At 35.5% G+C, this 23,098-nt stretch overlaps 1 protein-coding gene across 2 annotated transcripts in view; it reads left to right on the forward strand.

The window, feature by feature from the left end:
• The window catches only part of LOC149775019 (uncharacterized), a 75,604-nt gene that overhangs the window by 46,614 nt on the left and 5,892 nt on the right, over nucleotides 1-23,098 (forward strand). The window contains exons 15-26 of one of the 2 annotated variants that reach the window (XM_089944536.1): nucleotides 1,399-1,591; nucleotides 3,064-3,254; nucleotides 3,872-4,033; nucleotides 4,740-4,970; nucleotides 5,341-5,511; nucleotides 5,778-5,990; nucleotides 11,015-11,287; nucleotides 11,758-11,952; nucleotides 12,559-12,714; nucleotides 15,009-15,155; nucleotides 20,641-20,958; nucleotides 22,388-22,579. In XM_089944536.1, coding sequence (XP_089800662.1) covers nucleotides 1,399-1,591; nucleotides 3,064-3,254; nucleotides 3,872-4,033; nucleotides 4,740-4,970; nucleotides 5,341-5,511; nucleotides 5,778-5,990; nucleotides 11,015-11,287; nucleotides 11,758-11,952; nucleotides 12,559-12,714; nucleotides 15,009-15,155; nucleotides 20,641-20,958; nucleotides 22,388-22,579 — 2,442 coding nt within the window. The remainder of the gene's footprint in view (nucleotides 1-1,398; nucleotides 1,592-3,063; nucleotides 3,255-3,871; nucleotides 4,034-4,739; nucleotides 4,971-5,340; nucleotides 5,512-5,777; nucleotides 5,991-11,014; nucleotides 11,288-11,757; nucleotides 11,953-12,558; nucleotides 12,715-15,008; nucleotides 15,156-20,640; nucleotides 20,959-22,387; nucleotides 22,580-23,098) is intronic. The other variant, XM_089944537.1, reaches the window with a different exon arrangement.

Consider the following 23,098-nt stretch of genomic DNA (forward strand, 5'->3'; position numbering starts at 1 on the left):
TACCGAGATTTGCGCGTAAAAGTTCTCCACATCTTTGACAAGTAACTACTTATAAGTAATCAATTAGTATGTATGTATGTATGTATGTATGTATGTATGTATGTATCAGATCGCTGGAAATTTGTTCTTAATGAAAAAGATTAATGAATAAGGGGAACACAAATGATATTTTTTTTTAAATACACTATTGCTATTTGTCGAAGTCTTCTCGATGTTTTAGATGATACATACATTTGTTACTCTGCATGTTGAAAATTTTTAAATACTGTGACCTATGATATATTGTCCATGCTTGAATAATGACAATTACTATAATTCATATGTAAATAATTAAAATTAGTGTGACTAGGATTAATGGGATGAATGTGTTGGACAAAGATGATCCAATACAAAATTGCATTGAGGCCTACGTAAGAGCTTTGAAACCAATCAAACAAACGTATCATTCTCCTGACTAAAAGAAAAATCTCTGCAGATTGTTTGTATGGGTTTTTAATTAAATCACTTGAGGTTTAGATTTAATACTCTAAAACTTGGACGTATTGTCACGATATCACGTTTAACCTACGCTTATCGTATTATGATAATCGATATCGTGTTTAACCTAAGTTTATAGTATTATGATAATCGATATCACGTTTAACCTAAGCTTATCGTATTATGATAATCGATATCACGTTTAACCTAAGCTTATCGTATTATGATAATCGATATCACGTTTAACCTAAGCTTATTGTATTATGATTATCGATATCACGTTTAAGCTAAGATTATCGTATTATGATAATCGATATCACGTTTAATCTAAGCGTTGTGCTATAATAATAAGAATGACGTACAATAGATTCAAGTTCAAACCAAGTGAAGACCTAATTTAAATCTATCAGGGGAATAAAATCCAAGTTCGAAGTACGGTATTGTGTTCTAAAAAGTGTCAACACAGTTGTTTTCAGAGTTTGATGTGCATTTCATTGATTCATATTTGACATACAAACACACAGACAATTCTGTGAAAATTCTGTACCGAGATTTGCGCGTAAAGGTTCTCCACAACTTTGACAAGTAACTACTCATAAGTAATCAATTAGTATGTATGTATGTATGTATGTATGTATGTATCAGATCGCTGGATATTTGTTCTTATTATGATAATCGATATCACGTTTAACCTAAGCTTATCATATTATGATAATCGATATCACGTTTAACCTAAGCTTATCGTATTATGATAATCGATATCACATTTAACTTAAGCGTTGTGCTTTAATATTAAGAATGACGTACAATAGATTCAAGTTCAACCCAACTGAAGACCTAATTTAAATCTCTCAGGGTAATAAAATCCAAGATCGAAGTACGGTATTGTGTTCTAAAAAGTGTCAACACAATTGTTTTCAGAGTTTGATGTGCATTTCGGGTGGAATATGGAACCAGTGGTACTTGCTGAAATGACGAAAGAACCAGAAAACTATACACTCTCATTTTGGCTCAGAATGGATAATAATCAAACGTTTTCTATCAGAATCAACCAAACTCGGAATCCCTCGGTATCACTGAGGATACACGAAGATGTGACAGTGGAAATCGCAAAGTAAGAGCATTTATGGAAGAAATGTTGACGAAGCATAGCGTTTGTCGGTTCATATACTCTAAGGCATGATAATTCGGCCATACTAGAAATTCACTTAATTTTGTGTGGCACAAATATAGAAAGATTATCTAGTTTTCAAAAACCAACAACATAAAAACACAACGGTTTATCAAAGCTATATATAAAACTGAATGCAATTGTTTTTGGAAATCAGAAGGAAAAAATATTCAGGACAATACATGGATTCACCGTAACAAAATATGTTCCACTGCCTTTTCAGTGTCAGCCACCGTCGCTTATCTAAGTTTAGTTTAGCAATTTACTCATTTCTGATAGCGTCTGATTACTTAATACTTCATTTCTGATAGCGTCTGATTACTTAATACTTCATTTCTGATAGTGTCTGATTACTTAATACTTCATTTCTGATAGCGTCTGAAAAGTTAATAATTAATATTTGATCTATTTCTTTAGTAGCAGAACTGAGATTAATTCGTTTTTCATTCTACCGTGCACCTTATTGGATGGATGGATCATTCAATGCAATGTTGCCGATGTCCTTCCTTTCCTATATATCACCACCCCAGTGGCTTGACTGGTTAGAACGTCCACCTCAGATGAGAAAGGTCTGGGCTCGAACCCCGGCCGAGACATACTAAACACTTATAAAAATGAGTATAAGCAGCTGCCTCGCTTGGCGCTCAGCATTAAGAGGTCAGTGTTGAGGCTGGTCGGTCTGGTATCAGGATAATGTAACTGGGTGGGACGTAATACTATATGTCTGCGGCATGATGGCCTAGTGGTAGACATCAGTATGAACTTCTACACTGCAGACATCGTAGCGATATGAATGAAATTGTTTTTTAAAGTTACGTTTAAAATCCAAGTCACACACACACACACACACACAAACACACACACACACGACTCATTGCTCTCATTGTTTTAACAATTCCGACAGTCCACTGGTCAATATTTATCTCACCATCCTTTCTGACGAGTAGGAACACATAAGGTAATACACAATATCCTGACACCATGCCGAACAGTCCGAACACTAACCTCTCAACCTTAAGCACTATTTTTATAAATCTTTGGTATGACTAGGCCGGGGTTCGAAACTGTGACCTCCTGCATCCGACGCGGACACTCTATCCACTGAAGCCACCTTAGTGGTCCCACTGCAAGTACTATACAACCCTAAAACGTTTTAGTTTTACAGAGCATCATCATCACAAAACTGATTTTGTTATATAAATGTAATATGAAATCCATGGCGTACTAAGAGTAAATGGAGCCCGGGGCGTTCATGATGACCTCGTAAATGATTTTCTTGGATTACTTTTTATCAGTTGTTTTGGCGTCTCAAGACCTCTGGCGCACCCAGACCCCGTTAGAACGCTACGTATTAGATGACTGAAAGATGATACTTGTGGAAAGAACTAAAATCTCTTGTTGCATATCTTTTACAGTAAGACTGTTATTACCGACATACAGCTGTCATACAACGCGTGGAACTACATTCATGTTCATTTGGACACAGCTTACGGCGTGGCCACCTTTGGTATTGGAAACAAAAGTGTTGTACAGATAAAAGTACCATCGTTGTCGAACAAAAGTGTTGTTGAAGAAAGGACTAAAGTATTCTTAGAAAGTGATGAAGGTATATTAAAAATAATTATTATTTAACTTATTCAATGTTACACATATGCATGTATGTATGTATGTATGTATGTATGTATGTATGTATGTATGTATGTTTGTATGTTGTTGTTGTTGTAGCTTTTAACGCCATTTTTCAGCACAAGATAGGTTATACATGGTGGCCAGTATTAATGGTGGAGGAAGAATCCGGAAAAACCCCAGAAAGAACCACCGACCCACGAGAAGCTACCGGCAAGCTTTCTCACACACCCACATTGTATGTATGTATGTATGTATGTATGTATGTATGTATGTATGTATGTATGTATGTTGTATGCATGTATGTATGTATGGCTGGATGGATGGTTGTATGTATGTATGTATGTATGTATGTATATATGTATATATGTATGTATGTATGTATGTATGTATGTATGTATGTATGGCTGGATGGATGTATGTATGTATGTATGTATGTATGTATGTATGTATGTATGTATGTATGCATGTATCTTTTGTAAGTATGTAGTTATGTAAATTGTTGGCAAATATATTATTAGTGACCAACCCATTCTAGCAACTAAAGCAAACAAAAAGTAGGACTTCAGTTAAAATTTCTTGTGACTTCTTTTTCAGGCGTACAGCTTTCTGGTTTGATCTTTTCGCCATTTAGAGGTCCGCCTAGGTCGTGGCCAATGTCCAGTTGCCTGGCGACATTTGATAGGGCTTTTATGGACATGTCCATATTTATTGGCCTTGCTGCTAAACTATCTGTAAACATTCCTGGCTCATGTATAGGTAACCTGTCCTTTGACTATTTTTCCATTTCTATATAAATGACCGTATTAAATAAAGTGAGTGTGCAAGCAAATTATTAGGCATAACTGGAACTACTTCATATTTTGGGTACACGTCAAACGTTTACTCAGCGGGGAAAAATATTTTGCTTTGTTTAATTGGAGAGTTGATTAGATGTTACTTTTCAAAGATAAAACTATTATACCTCTGAGAGGTATGTTTGATTTTTCCTCAGATGTACTTATTCACTGCTACACAATATACCACTACAATTATTTAATTAAAATTTAATTAACATTTAATTAACATTTAATTAACCCTATCATTCCGTTAGTGATAGCTGCTTTGCATTAGAAAAACACTTAATGATAGGAAAGAAAAAACGTGTTCGGAGAGGAAATTCATAAGAACAAAGGTAAAGGCGGGCAACACATTAAACGTCTAAGATTAATATCGTTATTTATTTTTTGCAGAACAATATTTAATCTTTACCATTATCTGATGATACAAACCAGAATCTATTCGTAAAAGCGCAACCTTAAATGCTATAGTAAATATGTGTTGTGATGCAGCACAGTGATGTCACGATTGAAACGACAGCATAGCTAGTTCTTCATAGTCGCCAGAAGGTCTTTGCTCGGTTTGTAGACACCTTGCTGCATTTGGGTTACGAACCTGCCCAATATATCAAAATACTTCATTTCAGCTTTGGATCATTGCATCGACAACCCTTGCGGAAACCATACATGTACCAGCACAACAAACGGCTTTGAGTGCACATGCACCAATGGTTACTCTGGGATAAGATGCGAGGTGGCTCCAGACTACTGTCGTAACCACAGTTGCAGCGAAGGGTCTTCATGCAAGAATGGGGAAAACACGTACACATGTCAATGTTTACCTGGCTACAAAGGGTCACTATGTGACATACCACCCAGTAATAATTTCCGAACATAATTCTTTTAAATGCATATATATATATATATATATATATATATATATATATATATATATATATATATATATATATATATATGCACAGAGAGAGAGAGAGAGAGAGAGAAGGGAGGGATATATATATATATATATATATATATATATATATATATATATATATATATATATATATTATATATATTTATATATATATATAAATGTACATATGGAAAGTGCATTAAATAAGCGCAACTTTGCTTTCAATAATAATAATAAAAATAATATTTTTTTACATACATACATACATACATGTATACATGCATACATACATACATACATATATAGTGAATACATTTTCCGCACATTTTCAGTTGATGGAAATTGGGGTACTTGGGAGGATTGGTCGGCATGCACAACATCTTGTGGTGTCGGATCTAGGTCACGAATACGCAGATGTGATAATCCTTTCCCTGGAGAGTTTGGCAGGGACTGTAAAGGAAATGGCAACGAAACAATCGCTTGCAATGAGAGCCCGTGCCCAAGTAAGTTGTTCATCACACACGCCACATGTCTAATGTTTCCTGTGAAAGTCACCGTATTATCAGCTTCTTTAGACGTCAGTTTAAATCGTATACCTTTTCAATTGTTGATAGATTTTACTGTCAGTCTGTATTACCAGTGATCACAAGCAACCAAACCATTTCATTATGAATGGCATATTCAGAACACTTGTCATTGATTATAAATAATAATAATAATAATAATAATAATAATAATAATGAACGATGACCTTGATGATGAATTTCAGCTTGTCCTGAACTTAAAGAACCTAATAACGCAAATCGGACGTGCACACAGAAAGGTATAGACGGAGAAATCACTTGTACTCTGTCATGTCGTCCAGGATTAGTGTTTTTGGGGCTGGGCGTTAATCAGCTCGAATACTTGTGTGGATGGAGTACCCATTACGTCTGGACCAGCAACAGTACTGGTGGAATAGATACATTACCATCCTGCTCAGGTAATTATGTCTTCTTTATGTTGTTTTATTTATATATTTATAATTTGTTTGCATTCCTGCATCTAAATATAACGGAAGACAATGTATGGTTTGCGAATTTGGACATAGAGGAATCTTGTGCCCTTAATCAGATGAACTATGGTTCGCTGATTTATTTTTATAATGTGATCACAAACTCTTGCTTTCATTTACATATGCCCCTCTCCCCCAATACAATGCACATTAAAGGATGAATGTAAGCTTTAAGTGAAATGATTTGAAACGAAATTTTGGAAGTTAAGGTTTTCAAGAAAATTACAGTTCACTGTAGCTTTCACTATTAGTTAATCCGTCACCGTGTGCCATTTCACACAGCAAGTGTTTGGCTCAATTTCTGCTTAACCCGAGAGAAACAAGGAAGAGATAATTGTCCCTAAAGAGGGGTGACATATTATTGGCAACGAAGTTAAGAAACATCTGTCAAAGGAACTTGTCAGCATAGTAGTTTTAACAGTAAACTGTTACGTACAATACAATGCTCACACCTTTGTTTGAATTTATGTTGTTGTTACTGCCTACATTTTAGAGAACGTTTAGGGTGCTCGATCTGTTTGATTAAAATATAGAGGATGGCTAATTAGAGACAAAAAGATGCCAGAGAAAGTTAATAAGACTGAATCGTTTGCAGTGAACGATCCAAAATCAGTGATGGATAAACTGCACGGAATGCACAACACGAGGGAGTAGTAGAGAGACTTAAAACAATTGTTTCATTTGGGAGGATTGAAAAGTTAGATGTTAGTAAATGTCAACATTAAAAGCAACAGTCTTATAAAACTAACACAAATTTGGCCTGTCTCTTTTAAATCTACACTGATAAATTTACTGTTTTGCAATTATGAGTTTTGTCTTTTCTTCCAAAGATCATTTTTAGTTTTATGAATTAAAAACTATCACTTATATTTTACCCTTGTAAAATATATTATTTATGTGATAGTCAACGTCCCGAGAAATGAGATATTGCCTCTGCAAATAACGAACAAAAGGAACAGAGTTTATTTCAAATGATTCTAAGTCTGTTGAGAAATATGACTGCAGTCAATATTCTGTATAATATTGTAATATTGTAAGCTGAAACCATCTAAGATCTGCAAAACTTGCTGTTTTATATGTTTCCAATAATAATTGATGCCAATCATTATGTTCTACATTGACAGCTAAAAATTTAATTTCCATCTAAAGTTAGTAGTTCATTGTTTCCATTCAATGTGTTATATTTAACTTTACATACTTGTTCATTTCTTACAATGCTATATACAACGATATTTAGGAATGTATGCTTTGCATTAGAGCTATAATTGGATTTCCGTTATTGTAATGCAAGGATTAAACCATGTGTTTTTATAAAGCATTTAGCAATGACCATTTTCATGATCTGGTTACTTCAATAAATGCTTCTAATATTTATTTCCCAAGGGACCGAGATCCCGTTTTGCTGAGTTAAGAAAATATGTTCAAAATGAAAGACAGTTCATATTTGACACTGAATATTGAAACAAGCTTTTCTATTTTGAATCATCAGACGCTATTTTCCTGATCCATGCAAGTTTCAAACCATATAAAAATTAAATACATTATTATATTTAATCTAGAACTCGAGATAATCCTTCGCAGTACTATTTCTTTTGATTTTGTACTTCTAATCTTGCAAAACAAACTTGTGAATGAGTTTTATTAGACCGCTCAGAGCCTGCTTATATGAGAAGGTAATGACGAAGATGAATTTAGATGAGAAGGTAATGACGATGATGAATTTAGATGAGAAGGTAATGACGATGATGAATTTAGATGAGAAGGTAATGACAATGATGAATTTAGATGAGAAGGTAATGACGATGATGAATTTAGATGAGAAGGTAATGACGATGATGAATTTAGATGAGAAGATAATGACAATGATGAATTTAGATTAGAAGGTAATGACGATGATGAATTTAGATGAGAAGGTAATGACGATGATGAATTTAAATGAGAAGGTAATGAAAATGATGAATTTAGATGAGAAGGTAATGACGATGATGAATTTAGATGAGAAGGTAATGATGATGATGAATTTAGAGACACCAATTCTTTTAATGACCATTATCTTTCTAAATGGAGTTAAAGACCTCGTAAACCTCATAATTGCAACTGCAGTAGTAAATGTTACGAAGAATTCCAGTGGTCAGCATGAAACCATGTGATCAGGATGATCTGCATTTATTTCTATATAAACTGCACGGGGAACTACTTTATACCAACCTCTATAAACAGAATCACGTGCAAATTAACCAATGTAAATACTCAAAAGGAAGGCATGCGCACTGCATGCCTTTAAAATGAAATATAAATAAATGTTGGTCGGTTTATATCATATCCTGAAAAATTTAATGAATTGATTTTGAAAAAAACAAAAACAAATAACATGCATATTTCTGAAAATATATTATTATATCTTTGACTAGATTTTATATAGAAATGGAGAAAACCGATTGCATATACGCTAGATATTTTTAATTCACTGAGGCTGGTTACAAATGAAATGATTCAAAGAATAACATTATAACAACTGGACCCATAGGCAGACAATTTAAGACGCCAACCGTGATGGTTACAATTTCTTTTTTTTGGGGTGGGGGGTGCGTTCGGATATATATCTCACCATTCTCCTATCGTAACTGTCAATGTTGATGTCTTACTTCATTTTCCTCGTGATGCCCATTATTAAAACCAATTACTGATAGTCTTAATTTCATTTGTAAAAAGATTTATGGACATAAAAGTTAGTTACTCACGAGTCTGACCAATGATGAATAGGCGAAGTCACACTGAACTCGACCATAATAGTATCGAATCGAAGAGTCATTTGCATGTCCAACAAAAGAACACATCCTTTTGCTAGGAATATTGAACTTCTACTCAGAACATATGTGCCACCTTAGATAAAATACAACCATGATGTGGAATGTTCAAAACCTTGTATCAGCTGCCATTGGTAGAATCGGTTGTTTGATGTTGACACAGCTATGACGCTAATGATAGCGAATCTTCTGTGCCATGAATAGCTATATAGCAGAAGATCTAAACAAGAATTCACAAGCTCAGATAGAGTTCTAAAACTGCTACAAAATACCTTTAAAAAAGCACCAAAAAATTAAAACATAAAAATATTTTTTAAAAAGAATTAATGCAATTATACAGAATTGCAATTAGAACTTTAATGTTGATTTAATTGAGTTTATAGTGGTATAAACTTCAGCTGCCGACTCTTATAGCTTACATAACGCCTTTCAGGCGTTATTTCCTATGCGATTCGGCAACTTAAAGTTTATACCACGAAAAACTCGGAAAAAATGCAACATTAAACTCTTAATTGACCATCTGGATTAGCAAGTTAATTATTTCCCGAAGTTTAATGGATATTTATGGGTTGTACTATGTTCTAAGTGTGTTGAGATTTTACACCTTAGACAGCAAACGCGGTAAAACACCAGTAACGATTATATGTAGAACAATATTTCCTTTTTCTACCTGTTCAATTTCCAATCCAAACTACCTATATATATATATATATATATATATATATATATATATATATATATATATATATATATACATATATATATATATATATATATATATATATATATATATATATATATATATATATATATACTTATAATATTTTAAACATTCCAAGAACAGAAGACTGTGTCTTTGAAAGATGTATTGAGTATAGCCTAATTGCTATACAGTGTTGTTGTTGTTGTTGTTGTTGTATGGTTTAACGCCATTTTTCAGCACACGATAGGCTATACATGGCGGCCAGTATTAATGGTGGAGGAAGAACCCGGGAAAGCCCCGGAAACAACCACCGACTCAGGAGAAGCTACTGGCAAGCTTTCTCACATACCCACATAGGCCGAACCTGAAACTTGAACCCATGCAGAAAGAGGTAATAATCAAAGGCTATTATTGGATAGGGATATTGCAGATATTATTGGATATGGATATTATGGATATTATTGGATATGGTTATTATAGATATTATTGAAATGGGATATTATGGATATTAATTGGATAGGGATATTATGGATATTATTGGATAAGGATATTATGGATATTATTGAAATGGGATATTATGGATATTAATTGCATAGGGATATTAAGACCATTATTGGATAGGGATATTACAGATATCATTGGATATGGATATTAGGTATATTATTGGATAAGGATATAATGGATATTATTGAATAGGGATATTATGGATATTATTGGATTGGGATATTATGGCTATTATTGTATAGGGATATTATGGATATTATTGGACAGGGATATTGCAGATATTATAAGATATGGATATTAGGGATATTATTGAATAGGGTTATTATGAATATTATTGGATTGGGATATTATGGATATTATTGGATAGGGATATTAAGGCTATTATTGGATAGGGATATTGCAGATATCATTGAATATGGTTATTATGGATATTATTTAATAGGGTTATTATGGATATTATTGAATAGGGTTATTATGGATATTATTGAACAGGGTTATTATGGATATTATTGGATAGGGATAATATGGATATTATTGGATAGGGTTATTATGGATATTATTGAATAGGGTTATTATGGATATTATTGAATAGGGTTATTATGGATATTATTGGATAGGGATAATATGGATATTATTGCTCGATAAGATACCTACACCTCTTGATTGGTAGAATTAAATTTTTTAAAAAAATCTCGAAAAGTATTAATGTCTCCAGCTAGTAAGTATGAAACTGTATTGAATAATTTGCATTCTTCTGTTCTTATTAAATAAATTTAGTACTTTCCTGACCTCTTAAATTCTGGCAAATTAAGTAGCAAGACTGAAACAAATACTTGGTCAAAAGTATACGTTAATTAAATACTTAAAGACAATTGACAAATTAATGAAATATGCATCAAACAAAGCCTACAGCAATATTGTGTCGCATTATATTACAGAAGTAGAGAAGCCTTCAAAAATAGAATCCATTACATCCGTGAAGTACCCAAAATTCCCTTGCGATGATCCAGAGAGGGGAAAAGCAGCTGTTATGGAAAACATGGACACCTTGCAGTGTGTAAAAAATGGAACATGTGAAGTCAACATAAAAGTCTCCGGATGTGGCTTACATGTCATTGATTCAAATCAACCAGTGACAGTTGACATTAAACTCTCAACAGCTCTATCACAGAATGACTTAGAGTTGGAGCAATTTTATAGTTCTAGAATAGGTGAGTCAGTGACATATATTTCTAAATGTATCGTTTTCAGCACTAACCTAAAAAGCAGGACAATTAAATCAACCAGTTGTAAATTATATCTATCTGTCTATCATTCTGTCTGTCTGTCCGCCCATCTATCCACCGACCTATCTCTCCATATCTCTATCTGTCTGTCTGTCTGTCTGTCTCTCTGTCTCTCTCTCTCTCTCTCTCTCTCTATATATATATATATATATATATATATATATATATTCTCGTGCTTGTATAAGATAGTTTAGGTTCCAAATGACAAATGCGTTCATTCAACTTCATTCTATAGTTCATATATTTTAATGATGATGTTTTGTTCCAATGTATAGAATATTAGGTTTAAGTAACTTCTTGAGAGAAATATATATATATATATATATATATATATATATATATATATATATATATATATATATATATATATATATATTCTCTTCTTCAAATCAAAGTGAGCAAGGGACTAGCAGAATACATCACAGCATTTACGGAGATGGAAACTACTGCACAAATACTTGCGAACAACACCGATACATTAATGACAATGGTTGTAGATGGTGTGTCCTATTCTATTGACTCAAATTCCTCTCAAACTATTGGAAGTCTGGAGTGTACTGAAGGATACGTATCAGATAATGGAATCTGTGGTAAGACTTTTGTACATAATGCCAATTCTTAAGTCATTGATCTTAATTATTATTATTCATTATTAAGTTTCAATTTTGACATGAGAGTATAATTAATCTCAGGAATTAAAGACACGTTGAATGAGTACGGTTTTAAAACATATACAAAACTAACTTGCAAACATAAGAACGTAGAATTGGTGTTAAAGTATTAATAAATATATAACTAAAGTACTTGTTAGTATAAATGGACAATTATTTCAAAATTAGGATATTTCTTTGATTTATAGCTTTCTCTTTTATGTAGGAATGCTTGTGTGCTGATTCAATACATATTAAGGTATCCACACTCAAGCACGCACACACACACACACAAACACTCATACACACACAAACATACATATATATATATATATATATATATATATATATATATATATATATATATATATATATATATATATATATATATATATATATATTTAAAGCAATCCTTCAAAACAAGATATATATATATAGACTGATGGACGATCGATAGATGAAAATACTGATATTTACTGATGAGAGGGAAACCTTTGTTATTTGAACTTTATTTATATAATAAATTGCAATTATTTATTAATATAGTTTCCTGTCCAATGGGAACGAGATATTCCAACAACTCCAAATGTATTCCTTGTGAAAAGGGAAGTTTTCAGGACCTACCTGCTAAACTTAATTGTACAGTATGTGCTTCGGGCTTGACTACAGTTGGAAAAGGATCAACTAATGCAACTGACTGTGGTTTGTAGATTCCCTTATATTCGCTTTTACGTATTACTCTTTCATGTAGAGTTGACTGACCAATTAGTCACTCAGGTAGCGTTGACAGACCTGATTACTCAATTAGTCACTCAGTTAACGTTAACAGACACTTACCTAATTAGTCACTCAAATCTGCCGAACCTGATTACCCAATTAGCCACTCAGTCACTCAATTAGCGTAGTCGGACCTGATTACCCAATTAGCCACTCAGTCTCTCAATTAGCGTAGTCGGACCTGATTACCCAATTAGCCACTCGGCGTAGACTGCTTTAACCACTCAGTCATTCAATTAACGTGGTCGGACCTGATTACCCAATTAGTCACTCAGTCACTCAATTAGCGTAGTCGGACCTGATTACCCAATTAGCCACTCAGTCATTCAATTAACGTAGTCGGACCTGATTACCCAATTAGTCACTCAGTCACTCAATTAGCGTAGTCGGACCTGATTACCCAATTAGTCACTGAGTCACTCAATTAGCATAGTCAGACCTGTTTATCTAATTAGCCACTCGGCGTAGACTGCTTTAATTACCTAATAAGCGTTGTAATATTATGACATGCGTTTTATGTATGTATGTTGAGTGGTTGTAGCTGTGGATACATTTTAGCCATCCAGTAATCTCAGATTAAAACCGCGGTAAGAAAATGTATCAAAATGCACTGCCTAAATAAATATAAACAACAGTGTTGTCATTTCGTTTCAGCTTGGAACCAACTTACACAACAATACTAATGTTTCAACAATAAGAGAAACTATCGTAAATAAATTTGCACCCATATAATTTTATCATGTATGCAAAAATACCTTCTTGATCACGAAGTTAAATCATTATTCACTGTCATTAAAGAGTTCAAAGAACCGCATCCTATATTTGGCACTATTGAGAATCTTATTTTTAAAACATGTTCTTTAATTGGGATGTTTTGACTCTCATGTTCTTTAATGGGGATGTTTTGACTCTTATGTTCTTTAATGGGGATGTTTTGACTCTAACCGTAGATATTCGTGAGCTAAAGCACAGTAGTTTAAACACGTTAACATAGATATTTGTGAGCTGAATCGCAGTTATTAATCATGCAGGCAGAATATATTCTTGCATTTTATCGCAATAATTAATCACGTCTACATAGGCATTCTTGCTTTCAATCACATTATTTATTCCTCATACAACGGCCATTCTTTCTTTTATTTAAGGTAATAATTTGCCCTCAGACGAATCCACCTAATTAATCACACTGCCCCACTTGAGTCAAAGTAGTTAATTACGCTGTGCTGAAACAAGATCATACAGTTGATAACGCTGCTTTAGACCAATCCATCTAGTTAATGAAGAAGACAGATGATGTTCATACTATTAATCACAATAGTTAAGTTACTGACAGTATTATGCCTGAGAGACCGCTCCGGTGGCCCAGTGGTTAGAGTGTCCGCCTCGGATGCGGGAGGTCGTGGGTTCGATGCCCGGCCGAGTCATACCAAAGACTTACAAAAATGGTACTAACAGCTGCCTCGATTGGCGCTCAGCATTAAGAGGTTAGTGTTAGGACTGGTCGGCCCGGTGTCAGGATAATGTGACTGGCTGGGACATCATGCCACATGTCTGCGGCATGATGCCCTAGTGCTACACATCACTAAAAACTGCCACACTGCAGACATCGTAGCGATATGACTGAAAAATTGTTAAAGCTACGTTAAAAATCCAAATCACACACACACACACACACACACACACACACACACACACGCTATGCCTGAGTTCAATCCCAATAGTTAACTCACTGACAGTGGGATGTCTAAGTACAATCAAAATAGTTAGCTCGCTGTCAGAGGTATGCTGAAGTACAATAACAATATGTAACTCACTGACAGTGGTATGCCTAAGTTCATGACAATAATTTACTTAATGACAGCGGTATGCCAAAGTTCGATCATAATAGTTAAATTGTTAACTCACTGACAGAGGTATGCTTAAGTTCAATGAAAAGAGTTAACTCACTGACAGGGGTATGCTTACATTCAATCACAATAGTTAACTTACTGGCAGTGCTTTGCTTAAGTTGAGTCACAATAATTAACGTAATAACAGAGATATGCTTAAGTTGAGTCACAATAATTAACGTAATAACAGTGATATGCTTAAGTGTAACATTGTTTTATGGGTTTCAGTTGTTTCTATTTATAGGATTCACTTCATTTGTTCCACATTCTAAGTGTACTATATAACATTTTTTGATGGTTTTCATTTTATTTCCACATTTTATACTACAGTTCCTTGTTCAGCTGGACAATATGGTCAAAGTGGATTGTGTTACCCGTGTCCAGCTGGGTTTTTTCAAACTGATGAAGGCATGGAAAGCTGTATCAAATGTCCCGAGGGTACAATGACTCTTAGCACAGGATCGATTAATTGCACTGGTGAGACTTAATGTTGTAAAGTATCAAATTCAAAGTGTGATATATAGTTCACAAGGCTAAAGCAAACATACATCTTCATGAAACGTAACGTATGCTGTTTAAGATACAGACCATAGCAGCACCAGTTCAAAATATATACCCAGAACTTGGTTTTGTAAGGTTGACAGTGTGCCTTGCAATTGTCAGCATTTAGTATTTATTAAATCAAACACTTATCCATGTCAATATTAAACTTTACTGCCCAGAATATGAACTTGCAACACGGGCTCTTCTGTAATTTGCGTTTTGATTCCTTACAAAAGTGCCGGTTACCTGTCATTATAATTGTTGTTGTTGTTGTTGTTGTTGTGGGGTTTAACGCCATTTTTCAGCACAATATAGGTTATACATGGCGGCCAGTATTAATGGCGGAGGAAGAACCCGGGAAAGCCCCGGAAACAACCACCGACTCAAGAGAAGCTACTGGCAAGCTTTCTTACATACCCATATAGGCCGAACCCGAGACTTGAACCCACAAAGACAGAGGTGAGATGGCAGTGATCCCTAACGGTGAGCGCTTTAGGCCACTCGGGGCCTTTCATTATAATTAGTTTACACTTTATATACATGCACCACTTTGAGGTAACGTGCATCGTTGATGACACAATATTTGTATATGCTAAGACATAAGTTATGGGACTTCGGATAATGTATTAATGCTATTATATCACATAGAAACAAACGTGGTCATTTATCATACGATTATTAAACAGAAGAAACCATTTTTTAGCAATTGTGAGTAGCGAAATGGGACACCCTTTTGACAATGGGACTTTATTGTTAAAAAAGAGTATATCCACTCTGGGGACAATGGGAATTTAACATGGGAAATTTAACGTGGAGTGAATGGGGAATTTAACATAGGTTGGGTTTATATAGAGACAATAAGAATGGAACAGGTGGGGTGACGTCATGGTACTGGACATTGGCAATAATGTTGCAAGTGGCTGACCTCAATCGGGTGAAACAGGGACAGCAGAAAAAAAGCTATAACCCTTGGCGGGGCGGGACATATGACTTTATATAACGCCTGTCGGTGCGGAAGTTATAACTTCTTTATAGACATAGACAAAGAAACAAATAAACAGACAAACAAACAAATACATCATTATGGGACTGGCCCTGAAAAGGGCCTTTGGGTTTCTTCTTCTTTATCTAATTTCTTCTTTTCCTCCGCCAACTTCTTATTTATTCTCCTACATTCTTCTTCTTTTTCTTTAATTTCCTTTCATTTTCCTCATTCTCTTTCTCATCCTTCTTCCTTTTCTCATTTTCCTCTTCTTTGTATATTTTTTCATGCCATCTTTGAATTTGTTCTTTATCCTCCTCTTAGTTTCTGTAATATTCATTTCCCTTTCTTCAAATTATTGATCTCCATGCTTAGTCTGTGCCGGCTATAAGCTCCATACTGCATCCAAACCAACATTTCCTCCACCATTCATATGCTATCCAAGACTTCTTGCAACTTAGGTAGTTTGTTGACGTGATTGCTTTCCATGGCTGATTATTCAATGTTGAATGGCGCTAATCTATCCATCTATCTGAATGGCGCTAATCTATCTATCTATCTATCTATCTATCTGTCTGTCTGTCATATATCTGTCTGTCTATCTATCTATCTATCTATCTATCTATCTCTCTATCTATCTATCTGTTATATATCTGTCTGTCTATCTATATATCTATCTATCCATCCATCTATCTATCTATCTATCTATCTATCTATCTATCTATCTATCTATCTGAGTCGAGTTCACCCGCAAGGGCATGTGCAACTGTTTAATGGCTGCATAGCAGGAAGTTTAATTATTTGTGGGGGAAGGAGTGAGAATCATATCCCAATGCAATTGTTCACTCAAGGAGTGATGTTTAATTTAGCAGACAGATCGAGGGAAAATTAAGTCATGTTCAACCTTTATTGAAGGCCATTATGAGTGGGAATTGACCCACCACACACACACGTTTGTATTCCAGTAGTCTATCACTGGAGTTTGAGACGTCCATTGTGATTGGTCATGATATTGATGACGTCATGCCCAGTGGGAAGCGGCCCACATACTCATCTTTTGTAATGTCCGAAATGAAAGGAAGGGATACACCAGCCGGAACGTGCCTGAAACGTCAAATCCTAGCATAATTCAAATTTTCCCAGTTATATAATTATTGGGATTCCCTATAACCAATTGTGCTAGCCACAATTGTAATTAGAGTCACGCAATATAGTATAAACAATGTTCCTATTTTCTGACTAAATAGTATGAGTACTTAGTGTACATAATTTAAAACTGTAATGCTCTATTCTAAGTATTGTCTAAGCGACATGAAATGTTTTGTCAATATTAGGTATAAGATTTTAAATTTTAAATGACGAATAAAGGATCAAATCAGCGATGTGTTTTGATCAAATTCGGATTCCAAGCCAATATGGAATCCCTTAGTAGGATGTAATTTGATTGGTAACCCTAAAAAGGGCTGTTAAAGGCAGCTGGTTAGAAGGTATTCCAACTGGTTTCTTCTTTACATATATCTGCAGCCGTCTGAGTTTGTTTGTACCACTGAGTAGGGAATGCCTCGAACACATGTAATTTATTTTAACAGCGCAGCTTCAATCAGGGTCAACATCGGGTGTTGCTCGAAAGCTTTATTGTAGAAGGTGCAGATGATGCGTCTACCAAAATGCAATTGTTAAGGCCAGGGTTTCATAGTCTTGAGAGACTTTCACACCAAATAAGAGACTGCATTAATTAAATTTCCTGCTTTTTTGAGGTCAACAACTGTCTCGTTCATTGCAAGTTATAAAGCCTCGTGATATCTGGATCGCTTTCCTCCTCTCCCTCTACTTGTTCTTGTTCTTTTTCTGTCGCCTCTTCTTGCTCGTCATCAGATTCCTAAATTGTTTCTTCTATGACGGTAGTACTAGGTACATTTATGGCACTTAGTTGCAACTGTACATCTTTGAGTGCCTTGGGGTAATCGTGCTGCATTAGTGTAGGAGTAGATGTGATAATTTCTGGTGGAATCCTGCTTTTAGGAGTTTATGCAACAATACTTTTGGTGTTGTTGTTGTTGTTGTTGTTGTTTGTATACCAGAACGTGATCTGGTCTAGCCCGGGCAGTCAAAACATTAGACAGGGCCCCTGGAGTTGTTATTGTTGGCTCAATCAGCTGTTGGTGTTTGTCTTCTCTTTGGGTTGTAGTGGGACTGCGAGTTAACTAGGTTTGCATAATTTGTTCCCGTGGTTTCTGCGTGATTCCCCCTCTGCGACTCCTGGGCCGTTTTCTTTCATCACTTGGGATAAATAACTGTCTCGTAGAAATTCCTCCACTGGATTCCGTCCATTCTCATTGAATTCTAGCAGTGAAATGATTTCTGTCAGCGTCGCTGCGTAATTTCTGCTTACGTATTTTCACGCCAGGAAATGAGATTTCCCGCCTTCTGCATGCTCAGTACATACCTCCGGTACGAGGTCCAGCACTCTAATACCTAGCAACCGCATAGAGTTCCTATATTTAAAACAACTGATAGATGGTATGGAGAGGGGGCAGCGAGTGGGTATAACTGCATACTTTGGCGGTACTGGTCTTGATACTCGTTTATGAGACGAGCTTCCTTTCTTAATCCGCACGGGATGGTAGGCGGTGCTAGTTGACCATTTCTGTCATAAATCCAGCTAATAAATGGCATTTGTAAACGGGACACATAGTGAACTTCATGAGCCCAGCTCCAATTAACAGCAATTAAAACATTTTTACAATCCAATTGTCCTTGAGCATTACGAAAGACTCGAATATACCCACGTTGCGGGACTGTCTCTAACCAGTCTGTATTGTCCGGGTTAAGAATTCTCCCATAGGCATGGAGTTGGTTAAAATGGTCATAGTTGACGACGTTTAGGTGGAGATGTTGTACTGTTGACTTTCGGATCTTAAATGGGTCGTTTACGTATAGTTCGATCATGATCACTCACTACCATATAATCATCCCCAGTATATGCTGAATCTCTATGGTGGGACAGTGCTTGAAATATGAAATCATCCTGGTAAGATTGTCGATCCCCTTGAACAGGCGGTGGGTTGGGCCCTGGATGAAGAGCTCCTTTCAAAGCAAATTCAGTAAAGGAGTGTCCTAAAAATGGAATACGATCCAAGTACATCTGAGTAGCCCATTCTTCTGGCGGCTTCTCCAACTTGTTGAACTGATAGGTACCTACACAGCGTGTTTTAAAGTCTACCTTGTAATGATACTGAACCTCAAACTGGACTGTAATATCAATGGGCCCATCTTTTCCAACGTAGGAATACCCTTTGATGTAGATAGGCAGAGGTCTGTAATGGCTAAAGTCATCGGTAGTGGTAGTGGTAGCCCCATTAGTTACCAAAGCACCCATCAATGGCGTATAACTGAATCCACCCAATCCCTTAACAGCATCAACAACGATCTGAATTGCAGTTAATTGTCATTCGCGCCATTCAACATTGAATAATCAGCCATGTCAAGCAATCACGTCAACATGATGCTTAAATTGCAAGAAGTGGTGGATAGCATAGGAATGGTGGAGGATCGTTGGTTATGATGCAGTATATAGCTTAAAGCCGGTACAGACTAGGCATGGAGATCAAGAATTTGAAGAAAGGGATGGAACTATTAAAGGAACTACCTAAAAAGGAAAAGGAGGAGAAGGAGGACGAAGAAGACAAAGAACATATGAAAAGATGGCATGAAAAATAGAAAAATAGGAGAAAAACAAGAAGATAAAGAAGGAGGAGAAGGAGAATGAAAGGAAGAAGAAAGCGAAAATTGTAAGAGAGAAAATAGGAAGTTGGTGGAGAAAAAGAAGAAATTAAACAAAGAAGAAGAAACATAAAAGCTCTTTTCAGGGTCACTCCATTGCCTCAAAAAGATTTACTCTCTTGCCATATTGATGTATTTGTTTCTTTGTTTGTTTGTTTGTCAATGTCTATAAAGAAATTATATATCCTTCACTGCAAGGCATTATATAAAGCTATATGTCAAGTCCTGCCAAGCATTATAGGTTTTTTCTTTCTTCCCCCGCTATCCCCGTTTCGCCCGACTGAGGTCAGCCACTTGCAACATTGTTTCCAATGTCCAGTACAGTGACGTCACCCCTCCTGTTCCATTCTTATTGTCCCTATACGAACCCATCCTATGTTGAATTCCTCGTACACTCCATGATAAATGTTCCATGTCAAATTGCCATTGTTCCCAGAGTGGATATACCCTTTTCTAACACTAAAGTCCCATTGTCCCTAGGGTGTCCCACTTCACTATTATTGTGGGGCTTAAATTTAACAGAAGAAGCAATGAGAGCGTAAATACGCTGTGGAAATCCACTTTCACTACATTCGATGACTATGATGATCCTATATAACCTTTTGCTTATGTTTTGTCCGTTTCTTGATTAGAATAAATCCTATCCTATTTCAGTTTCAACAGTCAGTTCATCAACGAATGTTCCCGAAACTCCCAGTGTTCAAACGGCAGATACTACCTTATATAGTGTCACAACGGCAGTTACGACAACATCAAGTACACCATATGCAGATTCTACAACTGCCGAAAGAACCTCTCCCATTCTTATATCTTCTGCTTCACATTTGTACACGAGTGCGCCTGTAACAATTTCTGAACCATCCACTGCTACAGGACACAGAACAACCAACCCTTCGGAGTCTTCTACTATTTCCTCAATTTCGGAGAGTACAAAGGCATCCACACAACCATCAATGTCATCTAGAGTAACAAGTGAGTCATATATGTTAACCGCTTTCACATTAACTACCAAAGATAAATCGGTACAAGAACCATACACATCAAGCACACCGAATGTATCGACTGTAACAGAAGAATCGTCAACAATTTATATATCAACTCCGATTTCAACTCCTTCAACATCGCTATCATTGATGCCCATAAAGACATCGAGTGAAGTACCCGACTTTATTAATCATTCAACTAATCCAACAACAACCACAAGTACACAAAATTCACCAGAATTAAACAGCAGGTATTCCACCAGTTCCTCTACAATTACAGACAAACTATCAACAGTTTCAACAATTCCAACAAGTACAACCAGAATTAAACAGTCACCGCCAAGTTCAACAGCTAGCAAGCCTACTACTCTTGACAATTATTCTACAGTTCTAGGGAGCACACCAGTCAATAACGAAATGCACACGCTAGCAACAACAACAAGTACAAATTCTCCCGATTACAGTACTTCTAGAGGAACGTCGACATTTTTGAGTGTTATAACAAGTAAACAATTCCCAACGTATCCACCCGTTACTTCAGTATCAACAGTTCGATCATCAATGCTGTGGAATATGTCAAGTGTCTCCACGCTGAAAACAGAAACCGATTCAGCAGATGGATCAACTACACCAAGCACAATAAGTATGACAACCGTTGCCACAACATTGCCGAATGTTTATACATCAACCTTTACTACAATATTGCAGTCATCGGTAATTTCTAAATCCACTGTGGCCGTAGCTAAGCTAACATCAACAACAATGCATATAAACATTACATCAGAACACAAAAGTAATTCTTCTACAATGACAAATGAAACAGCCACAATTTCTGCAATGTTTTCCAGTGCAAACGCAATCACATATTCAACACCAAGTACAGCTTCAAGTATGTCTTTGAGAGTTTCGGAACATTCTAAGGACCCGGATATAACAGCAGTCACTGACATATTGCAAAGATCGTCAGCGTCAAGTAAACAACTTACCGAATCTGATACTTCTTTAGCGTTCTCTGTTTTTTTTTAACTAGAATCAACACAAGCACAAAGTTCACAGCTGCCAACTCTTTCATATCAACAACTACAGAAACGATTTAATCAATGTCATCGGTGTTTTATTTTAAAAATAAAATTAACATTATAATTCATTTATAGTTTATAGTCTACATTAGTGAAATTGTAACTAATATCAATAGTTCCTTCCATAAGTGCAAACGCAATCGCAATCGCACAAGTTTCTAAATCTAATTACGAATAAATGTGTTTTCACCGGTAAAATGCTAGTTATATATCATAACCAAACACAAGACACTAATCTTTTTCTAATCTTTGTCTAATCTTTGTTTTAATATACTCCGTTCCGTTATTCGGATAATTATTTATGCAGTAAACGCAATAATAAATATATATTCCTTATAGATGTTAGCAGTATTGATTCATCAACAACAGTAACAACAAGGACAACAATTTCAGCAATGAAATCAACATATACAACAAAAGAGGCAATTAATGCATCAGCTCACACAGAGAAAATACCAACCTTGACCACCACAGTGCAGAACGATAGCAATAGCCGAAACGAATTTCAGGGAGACGATAATGCCGTGAGAAGTATGTAAAATTTCTGGCTCAATTTGAATTTACTTTATTTCAACACAAAACTTCATTCCAAAGTTAAATCTGCGTATCAGATGGAACGAATATGATCATTTGTTTTAGATCTATTGAAACATGCCACATAAACTCTTGTCTCCCCATTAAATGTCACACCTACCATTTATATTAAAGTAACACTAAGGACAACGAAACATCAATGAGAAAATTACAAATGGATCCTGCACGACATCTGGATCAGACGAGTTGAATGTTAAAAGCACTGTCCGGTCCATGTTTACAAAATATTCAAGTAGCGTTGACTTTCTTACGGTCTATTGTGTTTATGTGAAGTATTTCTGAACCATAGCTGCTTAAAAATCGCAAATAAGATATCTTCCGAATAGTTTTCAGTGCAAATAGATCTCACTGTGCCAAACAGCGTTTTATCTTCCTCAAACTTCTGTTTGTTTAAATTAGTTGGTTCCCATTTTGCATAACACCTGGAGTTGGAATCCCCAACAAAGATTATATCCC

Source organism: Sinohyriopsis cumingii, unplaced genomic scaffold (assembly GCF_028554795.1).
Source record: "Sinohyriopsis cumingii isolate HCF-2022 unplaced genomic scaffold, ASM2855479v2 utg000036l, whole genome shotgun sequence".
NCBI lineage: Eukaryota > Metazoa > Mollusca > Bivalvia > Unionida > Unionidae > Sinohyriopsis > Sinohyriopsis cumingii.